The sequence below is a fragment of the Anas platyrhynchos genome, chromosome 34 (assembly GCF_047663525.1).
Source record: "Anas platyrhynchos isolate ZD024472 breed Pekin duck chromosome 34, IASCAAS_PekinDuck_T2T, whole genome shotgun sequence".
Classification (NCBI taxonomy): domain Eukaryota; kingdom Metazoa; phylum Chordata; class Aves; order Anseriformes; family Anatidae; genus Anas; species Anas platyrhynchos.
This window is the reverse complement of record NC_092622.1, coordinates 2,274,984-2,296,547: the sequence shown is the minus strand read 5'-3', so window position 1 is coordinate 2,296,547 and position 21,564 is coordinate 2,274,984. Positions and strand designations below refer to the sequence as shown.

At 63.2% G+C, this 21,564-nt stretch overlaps 4 protein-coding genes across 9 annotated transcripts; 3 read left to right on the top strand and 1 right to left on the bottom strand.

The window, feature by feature from the left end:
• Positions 1 to 884: 884 nt before the first annotated feature.
• On the top strand, positions 885 to 4,325 carry LOC113839979 (uncharacterized). Its single transcript, XM_072031985.1, has 5 exons — positions 885 to 2,959; positions 3,065 to 3,129; positions 3,569 to 3,635; positions 3,805 to 3,851; positions 4,157 to 4,325. Exons 1-5 carry the CDS (start codon positions 2,873 to 2,875, stop codon positions 4,296 to 4,298), a joined length of 408 nt encoding a protein of 135 aa, XP_071888086.1. The 5' UTR covers positions 885 to 2,872; the 3' UTR covers positions 4,299 to 4,325.
• A 1,933-nt stretch (positions 4,326 to 6,258) lies between these two features.
• On the top strand, positions 6,259 to 7,674 carry DDIT3 (DNA damage inducible transcript 3). The gene is made up of 4 exons (XM_038171522.2): positions 6,259 to 6,384; positions 6,673 to 6,720; positions 6,831 to 6,995; positions 7,085 to 7,674. The coding sequence occupies exons 3-4, from the start codon at positions 6,855 to 6,857 to the stop codon at positions 7,496 to 7,498; spliced, it is 555 nt and encodes a 184-aa protein (XP_038027450.1). The 5' UTR covers positions 6,259 to 6,384; positions 6,673 to 6,720; positions 6,831 to 6,854; the 3' UTR covers positions 7,499 to 7,674.
• MARS1 (methionyl-tRNA synthetase 1) lies at positions 7,637 to 12,958 on the bottom strand. 2 transcript variants are annotated; one of them, XM_027445432.3, is made up of 22 exons: positions 12,787 to 12,958; positions 12,575 to 12,665; positions 12,408 to 12,486; positions 12,183 to 12,317; positions 11,947 to 12,022; positions 11,690 to 11,862; positions 11,458 to 11,570; positions 11,206 to 11,322; positions 10,748 to 10,951; positions 10,388 to 10,589; positions 10,211 to 10,285; positions 9,959 to 10,129; positions 9,784 to 9,879; positions 9,583 to 9,700; positions 9,146 to 9,359; positions 8,943 to 9,074; positions 8,744 to 8,848; positions 8,483 to 8,666; positions 8,311 to 8,382; positions 8,193 to 8,219; positions 7,975 to 8,088; positions 7,637 to 7,896 (listed from the first exon to the last, which is right to left on the bottom strand). In XM_027445432.3, exons 1-22 carry the CDS (start codon positions 12,887 to 12,889, stop codon positions 7,744 to 7,746), a joined length of 2,754 nt encoding a protein of 917 aa, XP_027301233.3. In that variant the 5' UTR covers positions 12,890 to 12,958; the 3' UTR covers positions 7,637 to 7,743. The 2 variants fall into 2 exon arrangements, with proteins under 2 accessions (XP_027301233.3, XP_071888034.1); XM_072031933.1 differs by lacking the exon at positions 8,193 to 8,219 and having other exon boundaries at positions 12,787 to 12,957.
• Positions 12,959 to 13,962: 1,004 nt separating this feature from the next.
• ARHGAP9 (Rho GTPase activating protein 9) lies at positions 13,963 to 21,164 on the top strand. Of its 5 annotated transcripts, none has more exons than XM_072031938.1 (18): positions 13,963 to 14,235; positions 15,004 to 15,337; positions 15,508 to 15,701; positions 16,367 to 16,594; positions 17,081 to 17,143; positions 17,300 to 17,410; positions 17,495 to 17,556; positions 18,145 to 18,232; positions 18,372 to 18,467; positions 18,720 to 18,818; positions 18,894 to 19,017; positions 19,100 to 19,213; positions 19,564 to 19,662; positions 19,746 to 19,823; positions 19,956 to 20,009; positions 20,094 to 20,228; positions 20,312 to 20,417; positions 20,672 to 21,164. In XM_072031938.1, exons 2-18 carry the CDS (start codon positions 15,034 to 15,036, stop codon positions 20,850 to 20,852), a joined length of 2,136 nt encoding a protein of 711 aa, XP_071888039.1. In that variant the 5' UTR covers positions 13,963 to 14,235; positions 15,004 to 15,033; the 3' UTR covers positions 20,853 to 21,164. The 5 variants fall into 5 exon arrangements, with proteins under 5 accessions (XP_071888039.1, XP_038027444.1, XP_071888038.1 ...); XM_038171516.2 differs by having other exon boundaries at positions 17,075 to 17,143; XM_072031937.1 differs by having other exon boundaries at positions 13,964 to 14,235; positions 17,081 to 17,155.
• The last annotated feature ends 400 nt before the right edge of the window (positions 21,165 to 21,564 follow it).

The window sequence follows — 21,564 nt, the reverse complement described above, 5'->3', positions numbered from 1 at the left end:
GAAGTGCATTTAAGGAGTTCCCACTGACTGCAGGAGGGAAAATATAGCCCCCATTTTTGAAAAGGGAAAAAGGAAGGCCCGGGAGCTACAAGCCTTCCTCAATTTGTGGGGGTGCAGAGCCTTCATCACCCTCAGGTGCGAGGAAGAGCTGAGTCAGGGCTGGGTTGGGTGGGCAGGGCCACTCTGGAAGGTTCTGTGCTGGGGGGGGAACAACACGGAGCTAAGGGGACACATGGGGTTGGGGACACCCGGAGCACACAGTCAGGGAGAACTGTACTGTATCCAGTGCTGAGGACTGAATCCAGTTCATGAGTTCTGGGTCCAGCTCTGGGCTCCCCAGTACAAAACAGACCGGGATCTCCTGGAAAGGGTCCAGCGGAGACCACAAAGGTGATACGGGGCCTCCAGCATCTCCCCTGGGAGGAGAGGCTGAGAGACCTGGGGCTGTTCGGCCTTGGGAAGAGAAGACCGAGGGGGGGTCTCCTCAATGTGTGTAAATACCTGAGGGGTGGGGGACAGAGGGATTTGGCCAACCTCTTTTCAGAGGTCTGTGGGGACAGGACGAGAGGCAACGGCCACAAAATGGAGCCCAGGCAGTTCCGCACCAACAGGCGAAAGAAATTCTTCACAGAGAGGGTGCCGGAGCGCTGGGACAGGCTGCCCAGGGAGGCTGGGGGGGCTCCTTCTCTGGAGATCTTCAAGGCCCGTCTGGAGGCCTCCCTGGGCAGCCTGCTGGAGGGAACTGCTTGGGCAGGGGGGGGTTGGTCCCGAGGAGCTCTCGAGGTCCCTTCCAACCCCTACAACTCTGTGATTCTGCAAACTGTGGGGGAGATGTGGGGGGAGCAGCTTGGGGTGGGGGACATGGGGCTGCACATTGGGGGGCACATGTGAGTGACAATGGGGGTCTGGCGGGCACACAGGAGTTGAACTGGTGAGGGGAAAGGGGGTCATATAGGAGTGGGGGTGTTATAAATGGCTCAGTCTTCAAAATAGGGCTATAATCAAAGTTTACAATTTATTAAAGGAATAGAGGTAAACAAACAGTGCTGGGTGCGCCAGGAGTCTCCGCTCCACCAGGGCGCACACCAGTTACATCCAGGAGCTGATTTTTATACTCCTAGGCTAATCCATATTCATTACTACTTCTAAAAAAACGGGTTATTATAATTAACTTCTGGGATCCGTACAAACACAAATAGCTCTCTTATTGACACTTCAGTAGTAGAGTAGTTAAAACATTCCTCACAGGCCATTCCCAGGGACAGTCACACCTAGAGCAATGCTAAATCAACCACAAAGAAGACAAAAACGGCTATAACTGTTAGAAAGAAGAGTTCGGAATAACAAAAGCAAATAGGCTCATGGATTTGAGGAATATTTCTGAAGATTTGATCATTTGACTAGAATGAGGGGGAGACTGGGACACTGGGAGGAAGGGGAAGAAACTACATCTGTGGGAGAATTAAATTGCCAGTGCAGGACCCAGAGACAGACAGAACTGCTCTCTAGTGACACGAATTGTTAAAATATTCCTTTGCAAGGTACAAGAACTATATACATGAACCATTCTGTTTTTCTTAGCCTTGTGCTTATACAAGGGTATGTAAGACAGAAGGTCACATTCATCATACCACGCGGCCCTAGCACTGTTCCATGCTGACACGAATCAGATGAACATCTATCCCAGGGGCACACACGAGTGAAAATGGAGGACTTGTCCTCCTCCCTGGTAAAGGGGAACAAAGCTCCTCCCATGGCCTTCCTCCCTCTGTGGGGGTGCAGGGCCTTCACCACCCGAGAAGTTGTTGCTAAGGGCCATAGGAAATCAGGAGGTGGATGGTGACAGAACATGGCTTCACTCGGGGCAGATCGTGCCTGACAAATCTGGTGGCCTTAAGAGCAACGGACATCATCTTCATGGACTTGTGCAAAGCACTTGCACTGTCCCCCATGATCCCTGTGCCAGCCATGTCCCAGTGGGCAGCAGTGGCCATGTCACCACGGTGTCACCATGGTGTGTCATTGTGACACGGCGGCCTCCAAGGGGAGGGCTGCTTGGTGAGGTTATCTGCTGCGTCTGGGTTGTGGGAGTGCTTCTGACAAGCCATCCCGTGTCTGCCACGCAGAGTGAGGCCGCCAAACTGGGAGAAGAGGGTGAGGGCAGAGCGACCTCCCCGGAGCCCGCACAGCCCGCAGGCGGGCAAGGGGGTGAACAGGGCTGTGTGTGAGGCTGCAAGCGGTGAGGGGTGAGCAGGAGCCCCCCCAGCTGTCTTGGGGCCACGAGGGAGGGCCGTGTGGGGCAGCTGAGGCTGGCAGGGCGGCAAAGGAAAGGGGTCCCAGGGGCTGTGGGCACTGGTAACATCACAGGGTGGGATGCTGATACTGGAGGTGGCCTCAGGGAGGCCCACGGGTCGAGCAGCCCTGTGCACGCTGTGCAGGTGCAGGGTCTGGGGGTTCATGAAGGGGTCTTGGAGCACGTGTAGGCCCGCCATTAAGAGATGCAGGACTCGAAGGATAGGGAGCTGCTGGCGCTGCAGGCTGAGCCCGTGGCCATGCTCCTCACGCTGTGCTGGCTTGTGACGTGCAGGTGAAGAAGCCATGGAGGCAGAGGGTGCGAAGGGGTCTCTGCACCGCAGCCAGAACATGGCAGAGGTGTTGGCCCAGGTCGCTCAGGCAAGGGCCGATCTGGAAACAGCGCTGGAGGAGTTCTTCAAGGTCTGTAACCCAAAGGCAGAAATCCAACAGGGGCACGGCAGAGCTGCTGGGGAGTGCTGTGATCCCCTGAATGCCTTAGCGCTTGCCACCCTGGTTCTGGCCTGGCCTTGCAGAGCCCTGGGGACAGGCTGGGGATGCCCTTTCCCACCCTGACTCCATGCCATGTGTCCCGGTTGCTTTGCAGTGCAAATGGAGGCGTGAAGAGCTGGAAAAGACTGTTGCTGAAAGCGCCAGGATCAACAAGGTGCTGAGGGCAGGAGGGAGGGGACATCAACATGTTTGTGGGGGGGGAAAGCCCCCTCCAAGCGGGTGTAGGGTGGACTCACAACCTGGTCCTTTCTTTCTCCAGGCGCTGAGGGAGGAGATTAAGCACCTCCAGGAGAGAAAGGAGGTTGTTGAAAAACAAACTGCCACGTGAGTATGGACAGGGCCCTGACCCCAACCAGGGGTAGACAGTGGGGAGGATCTGCACAACATCCAGGCACCTCTGTCACAGTTTGGGGGCTCCTTTCAGCTCCTCACACCTGCTTTGGAGAGCCTTTTGCCTTCTCCTAAGCAGCTCCAAGCATCTCTGAGAAACTCTTGACTCCTTTTAGCAATGCTGCATGACTGTGAGCAGCTCCCAGCCTCTTGTCAGAGCCCCCACCCCCAAGGCCTGGGGCAGGGAGGAGGCAGAGGATGCAGGGGGGGAGTTTGGGTTTGCGGTGCTGGGACAATGAGATGCCTCGTCCCTGCTCCAGCAGAGGCTGGGCGGCACCCTGAGCCCCTCCTGGCCACCTCAGTCAAGGGGGAAGTCCTAATGCTGGCTGAAGTCTCTTCTCGCAGCCCAGAAACTCTGTGGTGTCTGTAACAGGGGGAAGAGGATGCAGGCGGCCAAGCTGCCCAAGACTTGGATGCAGGAGATCGTGGCTGCGGAGCTGGTAGGAGAGATACCACTGCTGTGGGGCTGGGGGGGACGGTCTGGACTCGGCCCCAGAGGATATGGGGCCATTCACCTCAGTGGGAACGAGGGAGGGGGTCTGAGCGCCCCCAGTGCCTTCCCTGTTTTGCGTGCCCCAACACGTGGCCCTGCTTTGCCTTGTCCTGTAGGATGAACACTTTGCATCGAGGAGGCACAGAATCACCACTTGGCTGCGGTGAGTTGCTCTCGGAGGTTGTGGCTCCCAAGGCGTTAGGCAGCTTTTGACTTCTCCAAGATGAACTGCTTCAGCATTTCTTTGTTTCCTGGGTTGGGGAAGCAGGTGGGGTGTGGATTTCAGCCTCCCCTGGCCCGCAAAGTACCACAGAGCCAAGAGGGATAGGCAGGTTCCTCACCCCACTCCTGAGCAGCATCTGTTGCTCCCAGCACGGCACAGGGTCCCATGGCAGGGCTTAAAGAGGATGATTGGAAAGAGCTGGGACAAATTTATCACTGGCTCTGTCTGAACCTTCTGTTCTGCAGGAGATCTCTGCTGTCCTTTGCCGGCCTGCAGCTCGCCTTCTTCATCCTGGTCCTGCTGAAGAGGGACATCCTCCACTGGGTCCTTCCTCCAGGGCTGGCATCTGCCCTTGGAAGCCATCCCCCACAACCCTTTCTCTTCTAACCCTACCAATAAACTGCAGCCCTTTATCAATAACCCTACCAATAATCCGCGGTCTTTTATTAGTGGGGAAGGGAAGGGCAGACATTCTGCATGACCAGTGCTGACTGCATGATGCTGCCGAGCAGTTGGTGGCCTGCTGGGTGTTTGATGCACCCCACAGTGAGCAATATCAACCAACAACAAGAATCCCAGCTCAGAAATCTGTGCTTCTCCCTGTGCTGCAAAAGGAATCGTGCACTTCTCTCGTAAGAGAGAAGCAGAAATACATTTATTGCTGAAAACAGTGATGGAGCAAAGCCAAATATGCTGGCTGAATGTCTGCTTGGCAGCTTACCAGTGTGTGGGGGCATCAAACAGACCTCAGTGTGACCACAGCTACGGGGGCAGTGACCCACCCCTGGGTGCTAACTGGGGGGTGGGAAGGGCCCCTCCACAGCCCCGTTCTGTGCAGGGGAGCACGGCCAGGTACACACAAACAGGGACAGCTTCTTGCAGGCAGAGGGAGAGATTCCCAGGGGACCACGACGCCGGGGGGGGGGATGCAGATGCTCAGGGAGGTGCTCCAGGGTGCTCTCACTTTTGCAGCCACTTGATGTGGGCTTCTATGTCAGCAAAGTTGTCCTCTACAATGGCCAGGTTTTCCTTCATCGTCTTCTGGACCTGCAGGGTGGTCGGTGGGGAAGGGGGTCACTCTGGGGATTGTCCTTGCCTCCCCAATGCCTCCCCAATGCCTCCTTAACCAACCCCCCTCATTTTGAAAAGACTCAAAGACTTGCAAAGTCTTTGCAAAGACTCATGGCAAGATGCAGGTGGGAAAGAGCCTGACGGGGGGCTCACGCCCCAGCCCAGCACTGTGGCTCCCTTCGTGCGGCTCTCCCCTCCCCATGCTTGGGATACGGGGGAACGGGCTCACTCTCAGACCCCCTTCTGCATCTGTCACCTCTCTGAGCAGGCTCTGTGCTGGCGTGGGGCCTTGGTGAGGTGTTCCCATCGCATCCCAGTGCTCCTGAGCATGAGACAATCTGCAAGCAGCAGCCGCAGGGCTCGGTGTCTCTGTCATGCTCAGCCCTGCTCCAAGCTCTCTGCTCGTGTGATCTGTGGAAGAATTCTACAGCTCAAAGCAAATGAGATAGAAAATCGATTTGTGGTTTATTTCGGCGCTGGGATAGCTCCCAAAGGCGCGCGCACCCCAACGTGGCACCTCGCCTTCGCTATGTGCAGCACAAGGGTTACGTATGCGTGAAGTTTCCCAGTCCGCCTACACATTTGCATAATCAGTCCCCGCTTTGTATTCAAATGAGCTCCAGGGAGTCATTTGCATAAACGCCTCCTAATTGCCTGCATGGTGCCCGCTGCTGGGGGCCGTGGGGATGAAGGCTGGTGACTCCTCATCGTCACCCCCTGCCTTTGTACAGACTCAGCTGCTCCTTGGCTCTTCCCAACCCACTCACTCAGTCTTTTCAGCCAGGTTTGGGGTTTTTTTGTTGTTTTTTTGAGGCAGATTCCCCATTTTTGCCAGGAAACACCCTCTGCGAGGGGCCCCGAGGCTCCTCATTTGCACGGTGCTAAGCAAAGACACTCAGCAACATCCATTTTAACGCGATGAAGAGTTCTGCCCTTCCTGGCTTAATCATAATAATGATTATTTTATTTATTTTATTTATAAATCCTTAACGCAATTAAGCGAACCCCCAGGCCCAACAGAGGCCCCCTCAGAGGCGGAGCAGCGCCTCTGCGCATGCGCACGGCCTCGCCGCGGGCCCTTTAAGGCGGGGCGGGGCAGAGCGCGCCCTGTTTCCAGCCCTTGCATCACCCCCCCACGTGACCCACCGCGGGGCGCGTGACCGCCAGGCGGGGGGGGCCGCGCGCCCCCTCCCTCCCTCTCCCATTGGCTCGCTCTTCCCGCCCCTCCGGCCGCCGCGGGCGCCCATTGGACGCGGCTGACGCAAGCCTTGCGTCATGCGAGGCTTTAAAAGGAGCGGCGGCGGCGGGCGGCGGCACTGCGGGAGCGGGGAAGATGCGGATGAGGATGGGCCGGGGGCAGCGCGCGGGACGGAGCCGTGGGGAGCCGGGGCCGCGCAGGAAGGTGCGGGGGGACCCCGCGGGGCTGCCCGGTTCTGTTCGGTGTGGTTCGGTCCCGAGGGGTCCGGTCCTGAGGCACCGGCGGCTGCGGGGGGCGGGGGGCCGGGGCCTAGGCCTTGCCCCCGGGGTGTGAGGCGGGAGGGAGGCCCGGCTGTGGTATTGGGGGGGGGGGGGGTCGTGGCCTCTATGTGCAGCCCCGGGGAGCTGGGGGTGGGCTGGGGGCTCCGGGATTGTCCCCAAAGCCGTGGGAGGGGGGCACAGCGCGTCTGATCCCGCTCCTCTCGCTCCTCAGGCATCACGGAGAAAGTGCATCCTGGTGGATCACCACACCTGAGAGCAGGTAAATGGGAGCCTCGCCCTGTACACAGGGGGTGGGGGAGCAGCCCTGCCCCTGGGAGCGGTGTTGTGGTGTCGGGGGTCCTGACTGCACTTATCCCCCTCTCCCCGCAGCCCCAGGCTGGCCTGCAGGTGACGATGGCAGCTGAGGGGCTGCCTGTGGCAGGGCCCGCTGGTGGCCTGCCTGGCTGGGAACTTGAGGCCTGGTACCAGGACCTGCAGGAGGTGCTGGCAGCAGCGGAGCCCACGGGCCTCCCAGCACCCTGGGGGGCTGAACAGGTGAGCGGAGGGGCTGGGGATGCTCTGCGGGGAGAGGTGGGCCAGGGGGTGTCTGTCATCTGGGACTGGCTGCTTTTTTCCCCCTGTAGGAGGGGCCATCAGAGACAGCCCCGCTGTGGGGCCCGGAGGGGAGTGGCAGCGTTCCAGAGAGCTGTGAGCTGGATGCTGCCCTGACTGCAGAGCTGCAGGAGCTGCTGGGACCACACAGCGTAGCAGGCACGGAGGCAGTGCAGCCACCGGACCCTGCTCTCTGCAGGAGCTCCCCCACCCCCGTGGGCACTGAGGACGAACAGGCGGGGCACAAGGCCAAGAGGAAGAGGGGCAGTGGTGTGACAGCAAACAAGGCGCTGGCCAAGAACCGGGAGCAGAGCAACGAGCAGCGGGTGCTGGAGCTGACAGCCCGCAACGAGCAGCTCCGGGAGGAGATTCGGCGGCTCAGTGCTGAGGTGGAGAACACCCGGAGAGCACTCATCAACCGCATCGTGAACCTCCGCCAGACCTAGATGCTGACACGGCCTTGTAGGCACCGGGCCCAGGACTCTGCTGTCCCCAATGGACTTGGGGGGCAGCCATGAACTGGAAGGGCGCTGCCCAACTGGCACAGACTGATGCCATGGGGAAGGCATAGCTTCCAGACACTGTACAGTTCTTGCATTTTATTACACGCATGTAACCATCAGCACAGTTCAGTCTGGTCTCTCTGTAGCTCCAGGGCTGCAGCTGTCCCGCGGTACAGGGAAGCCAGGTGCTATTTCTTCCGTTTCCCCTTCGGTACAAGGACTTCGGGACTTTTGCCCTCTGCTAGTGCCAGCTGTTTCTTCAGTTCCAGCAGTTTGGCCACCTCAGCATCAATCTCTGCTTTCTCTGCCTTGTTGGCCTTCAGCTGCCGCACGTGGTTGCCCTGGGGAAGGCTGGGGGTGAGGGCTGAGGCCAGGGAGAGGGGAAAAGGGTTGAGATGGGGCAGTTTCTATGCACTCACCTGCTTGGCTACCTGTTCTGTCAGCTCCTGGATCAGCTGGGGGTCACCTGGAGCCACAACAGGCCCAGAGGCTGGAGCTGGAACAGGGGCTGAGGCTGGAGGGGTTGGCTTAGCCTGTGGAAGGACAGAAAGGGGTGGTGTAGGGTCCAGAAGCAGAGCTATACATCCATGCACCCCCTGCATGCTGGGGAGGGGTCACAGCAGCACCAGGGAGTTACCTGACGTACTACAGTGAGGTCTTCAGGCTGGGAAAGGAGAGACAGTGAGGAAAGAAGCAGGAGAGATGGAGCAAAGAGGAGCTGCCCAAGTCAGAGGAGTGTTACAGCCCCCACTCACCTGCCCTCCCCCAAATCGCTTGCGGAGGGCTTCAATCTGGTCATTCTCCAGCTTCTGGAAAAGGGGACTCACCTGGAAGCGGGGAAAAAGAGGGTTTAGCCCTGCAGGGCTCTGGTTAACCCCCCACCCACCCCACTCATCCCCTGCCCAAGGAGCGCAGCCAGCCGCCTACCGTGCCCACACGGTGCCCAGGGGGCAAGGTGCAGGTGAAGATGTGGCTGAGGACAAAGCACTCCGGGGGGATGCAGAGCTGCCCCTGGATGGCCAGGCTGACGCTGGGCATGTAGGGCTGCACCATGACGGCCAGCAGCGAGGCCATGTTCACTGCCACGCCGGTCACGGTGCCTGCGCGCTGCCTGCCAGGCAGAAACCCCTCTGTCAGTACTAATTCCTGGGCCCTGGCACACCCCCCCTGCTCCTAACCTCTTCCTACCTGTCTTCCTCGTTGCCCTTAATCCTCTTCCAGGGCTCGTTCACCTGGATGTACTGATTGCCGTGGCGGGAGATGCTGAGGATGCAGCGCAGGGCATCGCGAATTCTGGGGGGGAGGAGGGCAGAGAGGGGTTGAGTCCCTGCTCAGATTTCACCCCCGCCTCCCTGAACTGCCCAGCCCCGGGATCTCAGCCACGCACCGGACTTTCTCCAGCAGCTGGTGGTACTGGCGCAGCTCCAGGGTGACCCGAGCCAGCAGCCTCTTGTCATCCGCTGTCAGGACCATGTCGGGGACAACACCACCGAAGAACTTGCAGACAAACATTCCAGCTCTGGGGATGGAGGGGCAGGCGTGAGCAGAGGCTGGAGGCAGAGGTGCTCCGCCCTCGCCGCCGTGCCTCACCTGTTGATGAAGTTCCCCAGGTTGTTCAGCAGCTCTGAGTTGTTCTTGAGCATGAGGTCGCTCCAGGAGAAGGCGCTGTCCTGCCCCTCGGGCCGCAGGTACAGCAGGTAGAAGCGCCAGATGTCAGCCGGGATGCCCGTGTCCTTGGCCATGTCCCCGAACACCCCCACGCCTCTGCTCTTGGAGAATTTCCCATCCTCGTAGTTCAGGTACTCTGGGGGAGGGCAGAGACACCACCGTGGGACCCAGGCAGGGAACGGTCCCACAACAGAGAGGGCACAGCCCCGTAGGCATAGCCCCACGCTCTGCTCGCAGGGGTTTTCCAAATCAAAGTAGGGAAATGTTTTTGTTTTGTGCCTGCGTGGGGCTGATGGGACTGCTCCCAGGACTGAGGGAATACAGAGACCCCCCCAAATCCCCGGAGAGCCCCCCGGTACCTGTAGCAATGAGGTGGTTCACCAGGGTGTAGTTGTCATCAGCGCCCAGGAGCGAGCAGGGAAAGATGACGCTGTGGAAGGGGACGTTGTCCTTGGCCATGAAGTTGTACAGCTCAACCTGTGAAGCAGGGGGGGACATGAGCAGACCCCAGCAGCCCAGCTCTGCCCCGATCCTAACCCTGCATCTGCCCCGGCTCTTACCTGCTGGGGGTTCTTCCACCACTTCTCCCACTGGTCCGTGTAGTTGGCCGTGATGGACAAGTAGCCGATGGGAGCATCAAACCACACGTAGAACACCTGGGGGAGAAGCAATATCTGAGCAAGGAACACCCAGGCTGGCCACCGGAGGACACCCTGTGGCTGGAGAGCCCCCCACCTTGTCACGGAAGCCATCGAGAGGCACGGGCGTGCCCCACTTCAGGTCACGGGTGATGCAGCGGGGCTTGAGCCCATCCCGGATCCAGGAGCGAGTGATGTAGCGAGCGTTGGCTGTCCAGTCCCCGCTGCTCCAGGAGTGCTCCAGCCACGGTTCCAGCTGCTCCTCCAGCTGTTGGCAGCACACCGGGATGGGAAGCGGTGCCGGGGGGTGTCCTGTCCCCTCCCCAGCCCCCCAGGGAGGGAAGCTTACCTTGGGAAGGTCTAAGAAGAGGTGCTGGGTGGGCTTTACCACAGGGACGCCCCTGCAAAGCTTGCACTGGGGCCTCTGTTGAGAAGAAAAACAGAAAAACACAGCTTGGATAGAGCCCAGGACACGGTTGGGGTCCCAGGCAAAGCAACGGGCCCTCCCAGAGGGATCCCATCCCACCTTCAGTTCCACGGCGTTGATGAGTTTGCCACATTTATCACACTGGTCCCCCCGCGCCTCCTCGTAGCCGCAGAAGGGGCAGATGCCTTCCACAAAGCGGTCAGCCAGGAAGCGCTGGCAGCCCTCGCACTGCAGCTGCTCCACGGTGTCTTGCAGCAGGAAGCCACGGGCCAGCAGGCGCTGAAAGATGTCCTGGGCAATCCTACAAAAGCCCAGAAAAAGGAACAAGAGCAGTCACAAATCAGCCAGAAGACACACGAGAGCCCTAGGACACCCTCAGCCAGGCTCCCTGGGGTTTCCCCAACATCCACAGCACCAAAACCACCCCCCCACAAAGCCCTGGGCCACGCAGCAGCTCACGTGGTCTGGTGAGGCGTGGTGGTGCGGCCGAAGTAGTCGAAGGAGATGTGGAACCAGCGGTAGATGTCAGCGTGGATGGCGTTGTACTTGTCACAGATCTCCCGAGGAGTCAGCCCCTCTTCCACCGCCTTGGTCTCCGTGGCCGTGCCGTACTCGTCCGTGCCGCACACGTACAGCGTGTTCCAGTTCCGCAGGCGACAGTACCTGCAGGCAGAGGGTTTTGACACCTGGTCTTACAGAGAACAGGTCATCTGCATCATCCACTCCACCTCACAAGGAAGCTGTAGACCACGACGTGGTCCCCCCTTCTCAGCCTCCTCTTCTCCAGGCTGAACAGGCCCAGTGCCCTCAGCCGCTCCTCATACCTCTTCCCCTCTAGGCCCTTCACCATTTCTGTCGCCCTCCTCTGGAACTCTCCAACAGTTTCACGTCCTTGTACCGTGGTGCCCAGAACTCACCTAGCGAAGGTGTCAGCGCTGAGAACGCAGCCGATGATATTCCCGAGGTGAGGCACGTTGTTGACGTAGGGCAGGGCGCTGGTGATCAGGACATTCCTCATGCCCTCCACAGGCAACCTGGCACGGGCAGGAGCAATTATTGCAAACACAAAGGGCAACGAGGCCAGCTCACCTCGCAGCAACACGGCATCACCCTTCCAGCTCGCCCAGACGTCCGCAACAGCCCAAACCTTGCGTCAGTTTGGGACTCACACAGGTTTCTGTGGACACCAGGGCTTGGGCAGTGCCGCAGCACCACGGGCCCAGGCGTCTGCAGCAGCTCTGATTTCCTCCTCCGTCAGGGCCCGCTCGGAAGCTTCCTCCTCCTGTGGGGAAAACAGCGAGGGGTCAGCAGGTCCCAGTGGGGGGCTGCGTGATTATTGCCATCAGCCCGAGGGGAAACCTGTTCCTGTGCTGTGGCTGAGCGAGGAGGGCAGGGTTGTACCTCAGGCTCGTTGCTGGTGGCTCTCTCCACGGCCAGGCAAGGTGGGGGCTGCTTCTGCAGGTAGGACTTGAACTCCAGGAGCCCCTTGGGCATCAGCACGGAGTCAGCAGCTTTCCTGCAGGCCTCCGAGAGCGTCATGGTCTGGAACCAGGTTCTCAGCGCTTGCAGCTCGTCTTGGGGAGGAGACAGTAGGCGGTTCTTATAGTTGTGGGGACACAGGAAATATCCCCCTCCTGACACACTGATTTCCCTCTTACTTGACAGGCTGGCCTCATCCTGGAGCACAGGGAACAGGGCTCCCCACACAACCACGTCAGCCACCGACTGCGTATCCTGGGCCAGAAAAGCAGCGTCAAGCCTTGAGACAGCCCCAGCCCAGGCACTGGGCTCTGCCTCAGGGAACACAGGAGGGCACACAGCTCCCTGGGGAAAGGGCAGCCCTCCGAATCCCCCCATCAAGAGCAGGTTTCCCCCATGCTGGGGTCCCACTTACCCCAGCAAGGTAGGCAGTGCCTCTCCCGGACAAGCTCTGCTCGATGTAAGCCAGCAGCTTTCCCAGGTGCCCCGCCGCCTCCAGCCCCTTCTTGCCATGCACCAGCTGCGCGTACAGGGCCGCCGCCACCACCGGCTGGAAGGAGCAGAGGGCGGAACGGGACAAGGGGGGGTCAGGCAGGCGAGGCCACGAGCCCGACCCCACCACAGCGCCCCAGCCACCCACCTGCAGCTCCGTGGCCTCCCATTCCAGCCACTGGTTGGTGAGGTCGGTCGGCTCCTGCCCGCCGGCCAGGAACAAATACCTGCAGGAGGGGGTGAGGAGGGCAGGGGCAGCGCTGCGGCTCCGTCCCCGGTCCCCTCTCGGTGCCCCGCAGCCCCCCCGGTACTCACTGGCAGATGGCGTTGGGGGAGAAGAGGACGGCGCCGCTGTCCAGCTGCAGGGAGGGCACCCACGGCGAGCACAGCGGCGACAGGGGCTGCTCTGAGGGGGGGGGACGGGCCGTGAGGCGTGGGGGGGGCACGGGGGAGGCCTCCCGGTGCCCCGGGTCCCCCCGTCCCGGTGCTGCCGGTTCCCCCCCAAACCCTCCCAGCAAAGGCCTGACCTGCCGGGGGGGTCCAGCACAACCGCACCGGGGCGGCGGCGAACTCGGCGGCCGCCACCACCTTCAGCGCCGCGGGGCCGCCCGCCGCCACCTGCAGCCGCATCGCCGCTGATGCAACCGGGGCGGGAGGGCGACGGCTTCCGGGACCGGGCGTCCGGTTAGGCCCGGAACTACAACTCCCATGATGCTCCGTGCGCTACCGACATAGGGAGGCCCCATTTAGTAGAACTACAACTCCCACAATGCTCCGCGCGGGATTCGCCCAAGCTCTCGCGAGAGCCTCCCCGCGGCGCAGCCCGCCGGCCGGCGTTGCCATGGCAACCGAGCGCGGCCGCTGCGGTTCCGCTGCCGTCGGGGCACGGGGCGGTGACGTCACGGAGAAGCGCTGCGGTCCCCGTCCCCCCCCCCCACGGGCGCGTTCCGAGACCGACCTCGGACCGAGAACGTCCCGCGGGCGTCAGAGTGCCCCGTCCCGTCCCGCCCCGTCCCGTCCCGTTCCGTCCGGTCCCGTTCGGACCCGTCTGGATCCGTCCAGCCCGGTCCCGTCTGGTCCCGTCCGTCCAGCCTCGTCCCGTCCCGTTCCGTCCCGTCCCGTCCTGTCCAGCCCCGTTTGGTCCCGTCCCGTCCTGTCTGGTCCCGTCAAACCCGGTCCCGTCCGGTCCCGTCCCGTTTGGTTCCGTTTGGTTCCGTACAGTCTCGTCCTGTCCCGTCTGGTCCCGTCCCGTCCAGCCCCATCGGGTCCCGTCTGGTCCCGTCCAGCCTTGTCCGGTCCCATCCAGCCTCGTCCAGTCCCGTCCCGTCCTGTCCCGTCCCGTCCCCTCCAGCCCCGTCCCGTCCGGTCCCGTCCCGTCCGGTCCTGTTCCGCTCCGTCCAGCCCCGTCCGGTCCCGTCCCGTCGCGCCCCGCCTCGCAGCACGCCCCGTGTCACCGCCACCGCCCCCCGGGCAGGTGCATGTCCCGGGGGGAGCCACCGGGGGGGCCGTCGGGGGGGGGCCGCACCGGGGGCTCCGTGCAAACCCAGCCCGGCTTCACCCCTCCCGGTCCCGATCCCGGTCCCGGTCCCGATCCCGGTCCCGGTCCCGGTCCCGGTCCCGGTGCCGCTCCCCGGGCCGCCGCCGTGCAGCAGCAACCGGCGGGGGGGGGGTGGGGGGGGGGGGCGAAGGGAAGCGGGGGCGGGCGGCGGGGATCGGGCTGGGGTCCTCCCCCGGAACAGGGCCGGGGCGGTGCGAGCACCCCGGGGCTGGTTGCCACCGGGGCTCGGCCCCACGGGTGTCGCCCCCTCTGCTTAACGGGTGGGCAGAGCCGAAAGGCTTTTGGGGTCGAGCGGGGCTTGGGGGGGCGGGTGGGGGGACACCCGGTTCCTCTGCCCGTGCCCCGCGTCCGCCCCCGGCACCCCCGTGACCCAGCGTCGGGTTCTGCCCGCTGGCTCCATGGCAGAACCCCAAAGATGGTGAGTGGGACCCCAACAGGGCCGGGAGCTGCTGAGTTGTGGGGTTGGGGGTCCGGAAGCACGGTTTTGGGGTTGGGGGGTCTTTGGGATGGGGAGTGGGGAACTGGGAAAGCGGCGGGGCCGTGGGTGAGGAGCGGGGACCGTGACACCGCGGGGCTGTGGGATGAGGAGTGGGGGACGCGGGGAGTTTTGGGGCCGTGGGACCGTGGGAGATGGGCGCTGGGGAACATGGGGCCAAGACCACCCCGGGAAGTGCCCCCCAACCCCATAGCGTGTGGTGCGAGGAAGCCGCAGCCTCGCTGCTTCCTGCTGCAGAAACTGCTGCGTTTCCGTCAGGTCCCCGAGCGCCAGCCAACCCCGCACCCCCAGCACCCCCCGAACCCCCAGCCAACCCCATACCCCAGCCCCCTTAGCTTCCCCTCGGTGCCCCCCACACCGAGGTTCAGACGCCGGCTCCCTCGGCATCAGGAACGGGGGCAGCACCCGGATCCCTGCACTGCTCACGGCAGGGCCTGCCATGGGGCACTGCTATGGCTGGGGGGGGAAATCCACAATAGTGGGGTGCAGGCTTTATGGGGTGCACGTGTGCCATCGCGGTGGTGGCAGGGCACAGCCTGGCCTTGGGGCTCGGTGCTCCCCAGAGACCCCAGACCCTACAGACGGGGTCCCCACGGCTTCCCCACTGCCAATCCCTTTTGCACCACAACCCAGAGCCACTCCGGCAATGGGGCCGGGGGCACATCTGACCCCACACGTTGCGGCCTACAGATGGCGGGGGCTCCGGCGTCCTGAGGCAGGATGCTGGCGGGGAGGTGGCGGCTGGAGGGGCGGCGGTGGCGGCGTGCCGAGCAGGCCGTGGTGCTGCGAGCCCTCTACGACTACGCCTACTGTGCCGAGGACGGGCGGCGAGTGGCCATGGCCGCGGGCGAGCGGTTCCTGCTGCTCCGCAAGGCCAACGAGGACTGGTGGCAGGTGAGGAGGGCCGGGGAGCCCCGCTGGGCTCGGCCTTTCTTCGTCCCCGCCACCTACGTGGCCGAGCTGGAGCCCGGTGAGGCGGGGAGATGGGACCTGCAGCCCCCGAGCCTGCCGGCGGCGTACACGGGTGAGTGAGGTGGGGGGGGGGGGCGCAGGGAGCAAAGGGCTGGGGGCGTTTGGGGACACTGGGAACAGAGGGTACAGCACTGGGGGGGGGACAAATGTCATGGGGCTGGGGGCTTTGCCCCTCCTGGAGCATCCTTTTAGGTTGGTGGGTGCCCCGCTCTCTTCCTCCAGGCTTGCTGTCCAAGTACCACTCAGTGGAGAACCTGTGTGGCCCCCCCTCTGCCCCTCCCCGGGAGGCCAGCGGACCCCTGCGCCCCGTGGGCCGCAGCGTCAGCACCAGCCAGCTGGCGGGGGGGGCTCTGCCCGCCCCCCCAGCCCCGCCACCATCCCAGTCCCAGCAGGAGCTGCTGGCCCAGGGCACTGGGGTAAGTGGGGGTGAGGGGGACTCTCCGAGGACAGCCCCCAGCCCTGTCCCTCTCGGAGCACCTGCCCCCCCTGTTCCTGCCCCCCCCCCAAAAAAAAAAAAAAAATTAAAAAAAAAAATCCATGCACCCACCTTCCACACCCCTGCACCTCCTGCCTGCACCCTGAACCTCGCTGGACCGCACCCTACGCACCCCCCCCCTGCACCCCAGCACCCTCCAACCCCGCCCCCGCTGCCACCGCTTCCTCATCTCGGTGGGGGCAGCGGAGGAAGTGCAGTGGGGGGGGGGTGTCCGGGGGGGGCCGTGCTGCCCACAGCAGGGCTCAGGGGCCGGGGCTGCGCTGCTGCGGGCATCAGGTGGGAGAGAGGCATCAGGCCTGGGGGGGGGGGGGACAGGGCACAGATGCCGGGGGGGGGGACACAGCAGGGGAAATGTCTGCGGGGAGGTGATTGCAAAACCCTGACCTGCACTGGGCATGGTGCAGGTTTTGGGGTGTGATGTGGGGGGGGCACGGTGTGGGGCTGGGGGCACGGCAGAAGGGCAAGGCGAGGGGGTGCTGCTGCTGGGGGGGGGCTCCTGGGGCTGGGGGTGTTGTAGAGGGTCGGGGTGCAGGGGTTAAGCCCCCAGGACAGGGCAGTGTCAAGGTGAGGGTCTGTTCTGCACAGGTGCCCCTGCCCGGAGCTGGCATGGTGACCCCCCCCATCTACTGCAACTTCGAGGAGCTGCAGCGGGCGGGGGGGCAAGCAGAGCCCCCCGTGCCAGCTGGGGCCCCCCTCCAGGTTTTGGGGGCCTGGGAACGTCACCAGGACCCCAGCACCGGTCGCTGCTTCTTCTACAACCCCCAGACGGGCGTGACCTCCTGGAAACCCCCCCGGCGGCACCGAGAAGCAGCGGTGGGCATGGGGGGCAGCACCCCAAATGGCTGGGTCTACACGCCCCCACCCCTCCGTGCACCCCTCTGTGCTCCATTTCCCCACCAGCATCCCTCCCCGTGCCCTCTGTGCCCCCACCAATGCCCACCCATCCCCTTCCATCTCCCCCCCGCAATGTTCCCTGTGACCCCCTGATGCTCTCCCATTATCCTATATCCTATATCCTACATCCTATATCCTATATCCTGTATCCTTCATCCTATATCCTATATCCTAAATCCTATATCCTAAATCCTATATCCTATATCTTCATTCCCACCCTTCCCCTGTGGCCTCACCACTGCCCCCCGCACCTCTCCCGATGCCTCCCCAAACCCCCTCCGTACCCACCCCCATCCCTGGCATGGCCCCACCGTGCTGCTGGCAATTAACGCTCGTGTTAATTGCCGTGGGGAACCCCAGCTCGAGGGTCTCCAGCCGTGTCCCCTCCATCGTGCACAGGACCAGAGCCCCGCTGCGGAGCGCCCCAGGAGCCCGGCACACCAGAGCTCCCCGGACAGCGGCGGCACCGTGAGCCACGGGGTGCGGGCACGGGGACGGGGTGGGAGGGGATGGAGGAGGATGGGGGGGCACCGGGCTGGGCAGGGGGGGGGCATTGAGGCAGCGTGGATGGGAAACAGGAGCAGCACCCAGAAGGTATCCGGGGCTCTCCCCATCTCCCCACAGGTGATCCATGGCCAGCCCCGACCCCAGCACGGCCAGGAGGATTGCGCAGCCACCTCGCTGCCCCCCCCGGCCCCCGCCAAGCCCCCTCCTTGCAGCCCTGAATTACCCACGGTGAGTTACCCTGGGGCTGGGAGGGCTGGGGGGCAGCGGGGGCGGCGGGGGCAGCGCTGACTGCTTGGGGCTGTGCTCCCGCAGGAGGTGCAGAAGGCCGGGCAGCTCAACAGGACCAAGATCGCTGAGGGGGGCAGGAAGCTCAGGTGAGGGCTGGGGGAGGTGGGATGGTGCCCCAGGATGGGGGGGGTCCTGGTGGAAGGGGCTGTCCCCAGGGGGGACTGGGGTCGGGGAGCTCATGGGGTGCTAAATCAGGGGTTAAGCTGGGGTTCACCACAGGGCGGGGGGGCTCTCATTAATTCAGGGGAGGTGTCAGGGCATGGGGGGGCTTTGGCAGGGCAGGGGGGTCCTGCAGTAAAGCAGAAGGGACTGTGCAGCCTTGCAGAGGTCTGTATTAAGACGGGGGGGCTGTGTCAGGCTGTGGGTCCATGCTGGATTTGGGGGGAGAGGGGATCCCCATTTGGATGGACGGGGACCGTGCGAGCTGGGGTGGGGGGTTTACGCCAGGCTGGAGGGGCTGTGCCATACCTGGGGGGTAGAGGGGGGGGCTCTACAGCTTCAGACACGCAATGTCCTGGGCAAAAAAAGGGTGGTTTGGGCTGTGCCAGGATGGGGGGGGGGGGGGGAAATTTGGGGCAAGAGTGATCAAAGAGTGCTGGAGGCCCTCTACTGGGGCGGGGGGCACCGAGCCTGCCCCCAGCCCTGGTGAGGTGCCCCTCGCCCACTGCCCCCAGGAAGAGCTGGGGGGTCTCCTGGGTGGTCCTGGCCGGGAACAGCCTCGTCTTCTACAAGGAGCCCAAGGGCCCGGCACCCGCCACCTGGGTGAGTTGGGGGCACGGAGGAGCTTGGGGGAGAAGCTGGGGGGGCTGCCAAGGCAAGGGGAGGCACGGGGGGACGCTGGGGACAGCAGGGGTGGGGGCTGTGGAGACGCAGGGTACCCCTGACACCCCCTGCCCCGCAGTGCCCTGCCAGCAGCCGCCCCGAGAGCAGCGTGGATTTACGAGGGGCTGCGCTGGACTGGGCCCGGCACCTCTCCAGCAAGAAGAATGTCATCCACGTGAGTGCAGCGGGACCCTAAAAGCACAGCGGGCTCCCCAAAAACATCCAGACCTTGCAGCGATGCCCTCTCGGACAAGGGGACCCCTAAAACATGCCCCAGAATGGGCCACGGGTTGCCACTTCACCCGGGGCCACAGAGACCCCCATTTGGGTTGGGGGCACCCCAGGAGCCCCTGTTTAGGGCAGGGTGGGTGGGTCTGGGGTCTCTTGGGTTCCTTGCCCCTCTCCCACGTCCTGCTACCTCCCCCAGCTCCGCACGGTGACGGGTAACGAGTTCCTGCTGCAGTCAGACCACGAGGCCACGATCCACGAGTGGGCCCGGGCTATACGGGATGTAATCCACCGGCTGGTGAGTGCCTGGGGGACGGGGGCTGCCCGGTGGTCGCCCACCTTTCCCTGCTGACCCCCCCCCCATCACCACCAGGACCTGGAGAACCCCATGGATGTGCCTTTGGGGTGGCTGCGCCACGTACCCAGCAGGGACCTGGCGGAGCTCAGCGGGGACGAGGATGAGGCGCCGTGGGTCACCGAGGGGACCAGGTCCCCAGGTAGGGCTGGGGATTGAGGGTGGCAGGCTTAGGGTTAGGGTTCGGGGCTGTGGTGACCCCCACAGGCCTGCTCTGCCTCCAGGTACCCCCCCTGCTCCGGACAGCTCGGAGAAGAAGCGGGTGAAGAGCAGGCTGAGGCGCTTCATCATCAAACGGCCCCCGCTCCAGAGCCTGCAGGAGAAGGGGCTCATTCGAGGTGGGGATCCCCAGCTCTGGGACCTCCCCTAAATCCCACTGCCCCCTTGGAACCCCCCCAAACCCTTCCACATCCCCCCTTTGCACTCGAAAGCAGGAGGAGAGGTTGTAAGAGTGAGATTTGGATGCTGGTCCCCAGTTGTCCCACTGTCCCCACCCCAAGTCCCCGTGCCCCCAACTGGACTCGGTGTCTCCCATCCCAGCACCGCTTTCTGACCCCAGTGACTTACCCCATTCCTGGTGCCCCTCCCTGCCCTTGCTTCTCCCTAATTCCCTGCTTCCCCCATTGGCCCCAGTCCCCAAACCCCATTCCCTCCGCTCCCAGTTTGCCCCAGCACTGCCTTGTCCCAGACCAGGTGTTCGGGTGCCGCCTGGAAGCCCTGTGCCAGCGGGAGAACACCACGGTGCCCCGCTTCGTCCGGCTCTGCGTGGAGGCTGTTGAGGAGCGAGGTCGGTACCCCGGGGGGGCACGCCCCCCCCCCCCCAATTAGCACAGAGCCACCTGCTTTATCTCACCCCATCGTTGTCCCCAGGCCTTGACGTCGATGGGATTTACCGGATCAATGGGAACCTGTCCGTGATCCAGAAGCTGCGCTTTGCCGTCGACCAGGGTGAGGGGACGGGGGGGCACCAGCTGGGCAGGGGCAAGGGGGCTGTGCTGGAGAACACACCCACAGACAGGGGGAAGGTGACCGTCCATCCCCGTCCCCCCCCCCACCCCAAATTCCCTTTGATCTCTGCAGAACGAGCCGTGACCTCGGACGGGCGCTACGTCTTCCCCGAGCAGCCGTGCCAAGGTGAGCCGGGGTGGCTGTGCCGAGGTTGCCCTGGTGGTGTCGGGGGGCCGGGGTGCAGGCTGAGCCCCCCCATTTTCCCCCCAGAGGAGCGGTTCAGCCTGGAGGACCCCGAGTGGAGCGACATCCACGTGGTGACCGGTGCCCTCAAGCTTTTCTTCCGCGAGCTCCCCGAACCCCTCGTGCCTTACGAGCTCTTCAACCCCTTCATTGAAGCCATCAGTAAGTGCCTCCCCCACAGGGTCCCCAGGCTGTGGGATTTCGGGGGGGGGGGGGTGGTGTCTGACCCCTGTGTCTCCCCCCAGAGCTGCCGGACCCCCAGGAGCAGGTGCAGCGGGTGGCTGAGCTGGTGCAGAGCCTGCCCCCCCCCAACTATGCCACCCTGCGCTACCTCGTGGCCCACCTCTGCCGGTAAGGGGGCTGCTGCCGGGCTGGGGGTGGGCTTGGGGATACCCCACAGAGGGTTCAGGGTATGGGGTAGCTGGGGAGGATCACAGGGGCTGAGCTGGGGAGGGACGGGGTGGTCCCCATGGGGTGGGATGAGGGATTAGGGCACGCCATCAACGCGATGGAGCCCTGGGGGACGAAACCCCAAGGACAACAGAGGCAGAATGGGGGGGGCTGGGTGGGTTGCATGAATTTCCCTGAATTTCGTGCGTTCCCAGGGTGATGGAGCAGGCAGACGTCAACCTCATGACGCGCCAGAACATCGGCATCGTGTTCGGGCCAACGCTGCTGCGCCCGGAGCGGGAGCCCGGCAGCCTGGCCGTGGGCATGGCCCAGCAGAACCAGGCGGTGGAGCTGCTCCTGGCACACTTCGACCGCATCTTCCCCACCCCCCCTTGAGCCTGGTCCCCCCCCCAAACCGGGCACAGGTAGCTCAGTTGCCGTTGCCCCTTCCTGCCCTTGGACTCTGCAGTAAGTGGGCGTCTTCCCTGGGACTGCTCGGATCGGGGTCGGCACCAGGAGCTGCCCTCTTCCCGATCCTTTCCCAAAGAGGACTCCTCGAGCCCCCCCTTCGTGCTCCAGGGAATTCGGCGGCCCCAAATTTCCCTTCCTGCTGCACTCCGCCATGCCCCATATGCCTCCCCAAGGCTGTTACGACATTGATTCATTTCCACCACTCATTAAAAACCAATCTGGCACCGTCAGACCCACCGGGAGAGTGCCCTGGCTCTGGTGGGTGCCTCTGGGGGGTGCCTGGGGGGGCCAGGGGGTCTGCAGTGTGCCGAGTGGCACGGCGTGGTTGTTTGGGAAGAGGGAAAGTGCAGAATCCTGTTGTGTGTGGGGTTGCATAAAGGCTCCCGAAGGGAGTTCAGGTCTTCCCAAAGGCTTCCATTGGGAGCACTTTGATGGGAGAAAGTGGCGACGTAGGCATTTTTTAGGGTTCTAGTTAAGGTTGAGTGTTATAGTCCCATTTATGTTTAGGGTTGTTTGGAAGGAGAGAAGGCGCAGAGTCCTGTTGCGTGTGGGGTTGTGTAAAGGCTCCCCTGGGGAGTTAAGGGGTACCCAAAGGCTTCCATTGGGAGTATTTTTAATGGGAGAACCTGGCAATGTT